General features: G+C 39.4%; 2 protein-coding genes across 4 annotated transcripts; both read left to right on the top strand.

Moving 5' to 3' along the window:
* The first annotated feature begins 2045 nt into the window (after positions 1-2045).
* On the top strand, positions 2046-3594 carry LOC141909770 (uncharacterized). The gene is made up of 4 exons (XM_074800376.1): positions 2046-2163; positions 2657-2765; positions 2906-2954; positions 3066-3594. The coding sequence occupies exons 2-4, from the start codon at positions 2685-2687 to the stop codon at positions 3527-3529; spliced, it is 594 nt and encodes a 197-aa protein (XP_074656477.1). The 5' UTR covers positions 2046-2163; positions 2657-2684; the 3' UTR covers positions 3530-3594.
* Positions 3595-7029: 3435 nt separating this feature from the next.
* On the top strand, positions 7030-9463 carry LOC141909684 (uncharacterized). 3 transcript variants are annotated; one of them, XM_074800249.1, is made up of 4 exons: positions 7030-7102; positions 7891-7999; positions 8139-8190; positions 8910-9462. In XM_074800249.1, exons 2-4 carry the CDS (start codon positions 7919-7921, stop codon positions 9359-9361), a joined length of 585 nt encoding a protein of 194 aa, XP_074656350.1. In that variant the 5' UTR covers positions 7030-7102; positions 7891-7918; the 3' UTR covers positions 9362-9462. The 3 variants fall into 3 exon arrangements, with proteins under 3 accessions (XP_074656350.1, XP_074656353.1, XP_074656351.1); XM_074800252.1 differs by having other exon boundaries at positions 8913-9460; XM_074800250.1 differs by having other exon boundaries at positions 7043-7102; positions 7894-7999; positions 8910-9463.
* The last annotated feature ends 446 nt before the right edge of the window (positions 9464-9909 follow it).

The following is a 9909-nucleotide window of genomic DNA, read 5'->3' as shown; positions in this document are numbered from 1 at the left end:
TTTGTCCACCAGTTAACTTCAAACAACTTCTCAGCAACAGGGCCCAGTTTTCTTTTTTTAAAAGATTAACCAAGAAAACCGGCTATAACCTGTGTATAATAGTAATTCATTTTCGTAAACCGGTTACGAGGTATCCAGTGCAAGCCAACAGGCTGTACATAAAATTAAGGCGCTGGAACCTTGTGCAGAGTGCAGGGGAATGTGCAGTGATACTTATAATTAATGCTATTAATAATCTTAATGCTAACAATAATAATTATGCTTATCAATAATAATAATAATAATAATAATAATAATAATAATAATAATAATAATAATAATAATGCTAACAATAATAATACATGTAATGCTAATCAATAATGATAATAATAATAATACTAATGTATGATTATTGTTCTACTATTTTTTCAGCGTGCAAAGACGAAAAGACAAGTTGTAGCGGATGGAAAGCTTACTGTACAAACAGCTCGTACGTCGAATATATGAAGAAGACCTGTAAGAAAACTTGTGGATATTGTTAATCATGTATCAGTTATTAGAAGAATAAATTGATATCGAATGAAATTGAGTTTGATTTTGTATAACTTGAAAGGTTGATATGACAGTTTTTCAGCGACAGGGCGGAACGAATCCACTAAGTGACAATATCGCTTTCCACACACAACTTTGGAACTGATGAATCCACAATCAAATTGGACCCCTACGCAACTGTGGAACTGATTACTGAGGGCAATTAAACCCACACAACTGTGTAACTGGATTCAGAGTCAAATTAAACGCACAAATTTGTGGAACTAGATCCAGAGTTTAAATTAAACTCACACAAATGTTGAACTGGATCCACTGTCAAATTAAACCCACACAACTGTGGAACTGGGTTCAGAGTCAAATTAAACCCACACAACTGTGGAACTGGGTTCAGATTCAAATTAAACCCACACAACTGTGGAACTGGGTTCAGAGTCAAATTAAACCCACACAACTGTGGAACTGGGTTCAGAGTCAAATTAAACCCACACAACTGTGGAACTGGGTTCAGAGTCAAATTAAACCCACACAACTGTGGAACTGGGTTCAGAGTCAAATTAAACCCACACAACTGCGGAACTGGGTTCAGAGTCAAATTAAACCCACACAACTGTGGAACTGGGTTCAGAGTCAATATTAAACCCACACAACTGTGGAACTGGGTTCAGAGTCGAATTAAACCCACACAACTGTGGAACTGAGTAAAATTCAACTGACACTAACTTTGGAGCTCCACGGTCAAAAAACCCAAACCAACCTAGCGACTTGAAATGTGCACCTGACCCGAATAGATAAAACAATGATTTACGAACCTTAAACCAATACATATCAATTCATCTGTCCATATAAACTGTAATATCTTATACATTATTCTCAACCACGCCTCCACAACTGAGTCATAGCGGGTTGGTTTACGTCCCTATACCGAATACAGACCATCCTATTTCAATACTGTCAATGTAACAACTTAAAACGCAGTCTCAGATCAACTTAGTTCAATGACCAATCTAACAACTAACGGCCAATCTTAAGATTTCAGACCACTTTTAGACTTAAGTCGCGAGTCAGGGGCGGATCGAGCCTGGGAGCAAGTTCACCCTCATACTGAAATGGCACATCGTGGCGGATGTACAATGATGCCCTCGCAGCGGGGTCTGGGTTGCCCTCCCCCCAGGAAATTATGAAAAACTATGCAAATTTTTATGCAATTTTAGTGCATATATCTGCTTTTATTAAGTATTGTGGACCTACGTTATAGTTCAACGTCGTGTAGAATTTTTCACACGTGATTTTCAAAAGGGGACTTGGTCAGAAAAGAGGGGGTGCGGACCCCGAACCGGACCCTCTGGCCCCGGAACCCCCCTCTCAGTATGGAACCGGCCCTAGGGCTATACGACGTTGCTATCAGTAATGATATCTTGCAATAAAGCATCAGTTTGGCTTTGATAAAACCAAACTATAAAACTTTAAAACCTATAAAACCATCAAGCAATAAATACTTCGTGATACGAAGATTTTGTTTCTTTATTCAACGATAAACTTCGGCATAAAACTAGTATATTAACTGCTGGATGATTCGAAAGCATCGGCTTCATTTTACAACGAGCGGTTCGAGTTTAACTGACTACTATTGAGGTAAGTGCAAGGTCCGAATATTGGCTGGTGATGTAACGAACGTTAACTGAAGGGGAAACCATCGATGAAACACGCTATCAATGTTAGCTTGTACCTAGTTTATTCAACGTTTCGACTATATCCTAATAGTCATCTTCAGGAATACTGATGTTAGTCGAATGCTACAATATCCTTGAAGATGACTATTAGGATAAAGTCGAAACGTTGAATAAACTACACTAGCTCAAGGAAACATTTCAGACTCTTTATATTCTTAGTGTGCAGGGATTTTATATTATCTTTACAACACGGACTCAGAGTGTTTCATCAATGGTTATAATAAGGACAACATCAGTATTCCTGAAGATGACTATTAAAAGTATTCTTAGTGTATCTTAACGAATATGGTTAATTTTCGAATGGCCGAATTATGAAAAGTCTCATATCGTAGTTCGAGATGTATTCATCAGATTAGATAACATAAACGCAAAAAATGCAATATTTGTACCTCTAGAAGAAAGTTGTTATTGGTATCAAGGAAAATGTCCAGATCGCTGAACGTCGTAGCTGTAGTTCTCTTGTCGGTGATATTGGTCAATGTCAAGGCTGTTGACGAGGATCAGGTGAGTCTCGGGTGATCAAAACTATTCTACAAATCCCCTATAGTTTCCAAGCGTCTGAATCCACAAAAACCTTGTAGTTTTACTTGATGATATCTGAAATCGATTAAGGAATCTCGACATAAAAAGATTTTTGTTTCTAGTTTGAAAATGACGCGACTGATTATCAGCAGAGGTTAAGACGCGGGCTAGGTACGTATAAGCAACGTGAAACAATCTGGGGGTAAACAAAGTTGATGATATACGATCCTTTGCGTCGTCACGCATTTACTATTAGTATGTTATCTATTTATTTCTAAGCAGAAGAGACCCATGAACAGTCGAAGCGGTATCTCAGCGACGAATTTGAGAACAAACATTTCATGACGACTCGCGAATTCTTACAACTGAGAACCAGCCAGGCGAAATGGGATGAAGAGATGACCAGACGCCTGCATTTCTACAAGTACGACCCGGCGGTCATCCCGGTAATCGTAGCTAAAGACTACTTCCGCCTGCAGAGTGACGTAGCCGAAGGGGGAATCCTAGTAGGAGGCAGCAGGTATCGGACGAAGAACCGTTATCGCGTTTACGAGTTCCACATAGTTGTCGATGTGCGTGCCGATAGACGACATGCTACGGTGACCCGTCTCGTCGATCGCGGAGTGGTAAATCTGATTTTGAGTCACGATCCCCGCGACAAGGAGAAGACTGTCCGTTACGGGCAGATAGTCGGACCCGGACGAAACAGACAAATCTCCCTGTCCGATGAAGGGGAGTCTCGATAAAGCAATGACTCGATATTCATGTAATGATATTGTCAAACGCAATAAATAAAGTCAATCAAAAATAACATCAACGACTACACTACTTTTCTTGAGGACTAGTTCGACTGTGACAATCGCGGATTCAAATAATGGCGAGTGAGGATCCACCAGGTGTCGCTAGTGTGCAGTAGGATATCAACTACTTTCGCAATAGAGGATTCCACTAATGGCTAGTGAGGATCCACTAGGTGTCGCTAGTGTGCAGTAGGGCATCAACTACTGCTGCTATTTTTTCAGAGGATTCCGCTAATGGCTAGTGAGGATCCACTAGCTGTCGCTAGTGTGCGGTAGGGCATCAACTACTGCGGCTATTTTTTCAGAGGATTCCGCTTAGAAAAAAATCTGTATTCTTCGCATACCAGAGTAGAATAGCGCGGTTATGTTAGATCTGAACCGTTCAGTGCTGCCCCTATGAAAAACGATAGCGGAATTTCTGTAAACTAGAATAGATAGCGCGTATTTACCGCCGGAATATAAATGTTCCTACTACGAGCAATACGGACACAAGGCGGAAACTTCGAAATGTGTCCTCCAAAAAAATCTGGCATTATTTTTTTGCAAAATAAATTTTAAAAAGACGCAAAACGAATCCAAATAGGCCTGATATGAGCCAGAAAAGCCCCTTTTGTCCTAAATTTTCTCCGAAAAGCCCACCTTAAACCGCAAGTGATGTGTCTCGTGCAGCCCTTGTCTTGTCAAATCTGTCCTTTTCAAATAAAGTTCCCATTCCAATTTTCGGGTCCAACCCTTTCAAAGAATCCTAGATCCGCCCTTGCATTTCTTATTAACCATGAAACTACGAATCCGTCCTAAATTTAAAAGAAAATTGTCTACATTTCCATCAGTTAAGATATTTTCTTTCTTAGGAAAAACTCGGTTTTTACCAATTATTCAGAGGTATAAATTGTTCTCTAGAATTTGAATGACTTTGATGTCAATACAACGACTTTCCCAGTCGGGACGGTGAAGTCCTAGGTAATACGAAAAACAAGGCCTAGACGCAGGCCCGTGCCGAGATTTTTTAGCGGCAGTTCTATTTTCAGTTCAAAAAGGCACTTTTTTCAACGTGAAAAGGAACATTTTCCTATCGAAAATAGTACACGTATCGAATATGATTTTTTTCGATAACTAAACTAAAACAACTAAACGTCTCATAATTTTTATGACTTTAAATTCAAAGTATTTATCACCAATATTCGTCAATAACATTTTTACAAATAATTGAATAATTCATTTTCAAAAAAACATCGATATTGTATCGAAATTTCGAACATTGACCCGAATTTTTTGACACTGACTTCTTAAAAGCACTTTGAAAATTTTAGGGCGGTTCATTCGGAGCCCATGGGCACGGGCCTGCAACGACAGAAATGCTATCGGCATAATCTAGATTTAGTTCAAAATGTCGACCGTACTGTCGGGAAATGTTCACATGGCCCGAGCGCGCTCGCTATTAAACAGTGATTAGATCCTGTTCCGAACTATTAACATCGTGTTTATCCGTAGTTCAACTTATCGTGTTTGATAACGACACGGTATGAATGATGGTCAAATTGTGTGCTGTCGATCAGCATTAGAGTTTCATCAGTTCATCGAACTGTGACAAGATGAAGTCGTTGACTAATGTGGTTTTAGTCGTTGCTCTGTTATTCGCAATCGTTTATTCAGAGGTAATATCCATAGTTCACTAGATAGAAACTCGTTTACTTGCTACTCGAGCTCTAACGAGAGAAATCCCACAATAAATTAGCCAAAAATGAAAAAGTTCTATATCAAAATGATTATTATTTATTTCGAGTAACGTTTCGGCTAAATGCAATTAGCCATCATCAGGCGTACCGGTACACTCAAGCTACTGTGCATTTCAGTTCGTACTATCACAAGTTTGAATCGAACGATTGTCGAGGAATTTATCATCGATCTCTTAGATATATTTTACCATCTCAAAAATGACACCTGATATTTATTCTGTGAACATTTGCAACGAATTCGATTTATTTTTCCTTGAGGAAATACTATAGTCGAAAAGCGGCATTCGGTTTCTAGTTTATAGAAACAACGAACCAACCAAACTATATCTCAATCTCAAGCGGAAACGGGTCAGTCGATGCTGTAAATACGCCGAAAATGATCCATTTTTTCAAATATTGGTGTGAAATCCCCGACCATATCCAACCACCATCCCCCCTAACACTCTTTACACTGCCTAAAATAAAAGGCCAAACACTCATGACGCAGGGCGAATCACAGAAACACGAAAATCTGAGATAAAATGACTTTAAAATACATTTCTTATTAACTTAACTTGTCAAATAACCTTCAAATATATTTCTTATTAATCTAACTCGTCAAATAACCTTCAAATACATTTCTTATTAATGTAACTTGTCAAACGACGCGCCCTAAACCTGTGAGAATTATTCTATTATCATTTGCAAGGATGTAAATACAAGTTGTGGAGGCTGGAAAGCGTATTGTAAACTCAGTTCTTACGCTGAATTCATGAAGAAGAACTGTAAGAAAACTTGTGGAATTTGTTAGTCTATGTCGATGCAATAGCAAAAAAGTTTTGAAGATGATAATAAATTGTTATTGAACAAGATGGCGTTCGGTTTTGTGTCACGTTTTGGAGAGTGTTCTTTGGAAGGAGATGATTTTTTCACAAATGATCGGAGTTCGCCACAGTACGGGTTGATTTTCAAGTTTTTTTTCGGCGGCAGGGAACGAATTCAACATCGACTTCTGAACAAAACTGTGGTGACCGAACTGATGGATCCGCCTACTGTAACTGTTGAACTAATTACTGAGACTAACTTAACCTCAGCAACTGTGGAACTTGATCCGGAGACAAATTCAACCCAATAAACCGTGGAACTGGAATCTGGTGAAATCGAACCGACCCAATTTTGGATCAAAGTCAACTGGCGAAACCCCAAAACATTTTAGCGCGTAAGAAATAAGACGTTTTAATGTGCGCCAGACCTGAATAGATTAAACACTGCGTATGATTTTCAAACATTAAACCGATACATATCAATTCACCTGCCCACACAAACTGAGTAATATCGCAACCAAACCTGCGTCATGGAGGGTTTATTATCATTCTTATCGATTATACACGATCGTATTTCTACACTGACAATCCTACAGCATAAATAAAGAACACTCTAAACTCAATTCGTTTCCAAAACCAATCTTATAACTTAAGACAAGTCTAAGAACAATTTAGTTCTATAACCAATCCAACAACTTAAGACCACTTTCGACTATCACACCGGCCCGATGGCTATACAGCATTGCCTTATACTAGTTTTTTTTTTTTTTTAAAGATGTTTCCAACAATCAGTCAGGCCTGTTCAAACTTTAAACTAATAAAATCATCCTGCGATGCAATATGTTTGGTGATACCGAAATTTTATCATTTTTATCAACGATAAACTGCGGCATAAAACTAATATATAAACGTCTGGAAGATTCGAAAGCATCGGCTTCATTTCATAACGAGCGGTTCGAGTTCGACTGACTGATATCAAGGTAAGTGCAAGGAAATGAAATGAAGAAGGCCAACTGACGGGTTAACCATAACCATCGATGAAAGTCACTATCCTCGTGAGTTCAATGCTATACAATATTCCTGAAGATGACTTTTAGGATATAGTCGAAACTACACTAGATCAAGGAAACATTTCAGACTCTTTTTAGTGTGCAGGGATTTTATATTATCTTTACAACACGGACTCAGAGTGTTTCATCAATGGTTATAATGAGGACAACATCAGTATTCCTGAAGATGACTATTAGGATATAGTCGAAACTTTGAATAAACTACACTAGCTCAAGGAAACATTTCAGACTCTTTTTATTCTTAGTGTGCAGGGATTTTATATTATCTTTACAACACGGACTCAGAGTGTTTCATCAATGGTTATAATGAGGACAACATCAGCATTCCTGAAGATGACTTTTAGGATATAGCCGAAACTACACTAGCTCAAGGAAACATTTCAGACTCTTTTTATTCTTAGTGTGCAGGGATTTTATATTATCTTTACAACACGTGCTCAGAGTGTTTCATCAATGGTTATAATGAGGACAACATCAGAATTCCTGATGATGACTATTAGGATATAGTGGAAACGTTGAATAAACTACACTAGCTCAAGGAAACATTTCAGACTATTTTCATTATTAGTGTGCAGGGATTTAAGCTTTCAAAAAGGGTTATTTTCGAATGGGCGAATTATGAAAAGTCCTTTGGAAATTCTTCGTAATATTTTTATTCGAACAAATGAAATTTAACGATGCTATATTTTTACCTCTAGAAGAAAGTTGTTATTTGGATCAAGGAAAATGTCCAGATCGCTGAACGTCGTAGCTATAGTTCTCTTGTCGGTAATCTGGGCCAATGCCAAGGCCGTTGACGAGGAACAGGTGAGTCTCGACTAATCACAAATACTCTACAAAAATTCCCTAATTTCACCAAAAAATTGTGATTGCTTCGTTGAGATTTATTTTAACTTAAATAGATCTAATAACTTGAGCTTTGATTGATTTTTTCTTAATCTTTTAGTTCGAAAACGACGCGATCGATTACCAGTGGTTGAGACCGTCGCGTGATGAAGGTAAGCGATATGAAAGCGTCTGCGGCAAGCGAAGTCGTTAGGTATCTTCTGCGAGCCTTGTTTTCTGTTATCGACCCCTTGGATATATTATAGTAAACATAATTTCCATAAAACACTATTTTCTAAATTATGAATTATACTATAAACTACTGCTATTTACAACACGAAACAGTGTGAATTTCAACTAAACCTGCACGTAATACGGCTAAAAATGATGGCTTGTTTCTCCTAATCGGCCGGGTCACTTTTGTAAACCTCAATGAAATTTGTAATCAGTTCGTTTCTAAAACTGCCGGGTCTGCTATGCTAAGCTTGATCGTGATTTTAAAAAATGTAATGTAACAGGGCAGATTGGCGACCGGCCGGCAACTTAGAAATGAGAAAAAAAGGTATCAATCTTTAAGCCGAAAAGCGTTACGATAAAACGAAGGTTTGAGATGAGATTTGATATGGAATCGGTTCAGGCTTTTACGAAACTAACTCTGGAAGATAATTCAATAAACTACGGCAAAGTTTTCTAAAATCGTTTGCGCTGCCTCCTTGTGGATAACATTAGAACTTTGTTTCAAAATCCGTGACAAGTATTTCATCTATTGTCTACGCAGATTTCAAGCATTAAACCGTCAATTAGATTTCATCTATTACATATAATAATTCCCCTATAACCCTATACGTCCGAGTGTACGGGATTTACTATTAGTATGTTAACTATTTCTAAGCAGAAGAGACGCGTGAACAGTCGAAGCGACATCTCAGCGACGAATTCGAAAACAAACATTTCATGACGACCCACGAATTTCAACAACTCGGAACCAGCCAGGCGAAATGGGATGAGGAGATGACCAGACGCCTGCATTTCCACAAGAGCGACCCGGCGGTCATCCCGGTAATCGTAGCCAAAGACTACTTCCGCCTGCAGAATGACGTCGCCGAAGAGGGGCGCCTGTTAGGAGGCAACAGGTATGAGACGAAGAACCGTTATCGCGTTTACGAGTTCCACATACAGGTTGTGATGCGTGCCGATAGACGGCGCGCTATCGTGACGCGTCTCGTCGATCGCGGAGTGGTGCATCTCAATTTGAGTTATAATCCTCGCGACACGTCGATGACTGTTCGTTACGGGCAGATAGTCGGACCCGGACGAAACAGACAAATCGCCCTGTCTCGATAAAGCGGAATTCTCGACGTCTCGCGACACCGCGATGGCTCAATATTCATGTAATGATTATGTCTAACGCAGTAAATAAAGTCAATAAAAAAAGATTTAAAAAATAAAACATTTACTTGTCTTGAGGATTCGTTCAATTGTTGCAAGTGGGGATCCACCAGGTGTCACTAGTGTGCAGTAGGACATCAACTACTGCGGCAATAGAGGATTCCACTTGGTGGTACTCCTGCGCATATGATATTAAATATCGGTCAATGTTCGCTGATGGATTGGCAACGCCCGGGCCGTCCGGGTCGGTGGTGGACTCGGACGGGAATCCAACAGAATGTCGGTTACAAGCGCTGTGATCGGCCCGACCTGATTATGGTCGGCTAGTAACGACTCGAACGACTCGTCAAATCAAGGGGTTTGGGGAACGGCTTGAGCTTTGTGGGTTCGAATGCCTTGACGGGTGAAGAATCCCCGCGCACCGCCCGCCTCGATTCAACTTGAACGTTTATAATCGGTAACTAGTTCGTCCCAGCTGCGCCAGTTAAAAGTGTCTGGCAAGC

This window comes from Tubulanus polymorphus, chromosome 8 (assembly GCF_964204645.1).
Source record: "Tubulanus polymorphus chromosome 8, tnTubPoly1.2, whole genome shotgun sequence".
In the NCBI taxonomy this organism is placed as follows: domain Eukaryota; kingdom Metazoa; phylum Nemertea; class Palaeonemertea; order Tubulaniformes; family Tubulanidae; genus Tubulanus; species Tubulanus polymorphus.
Note: the sequence above shows the minus strand (reverse complement) of the source record. Positions and strands in the feature narration are given on the sequence as shown.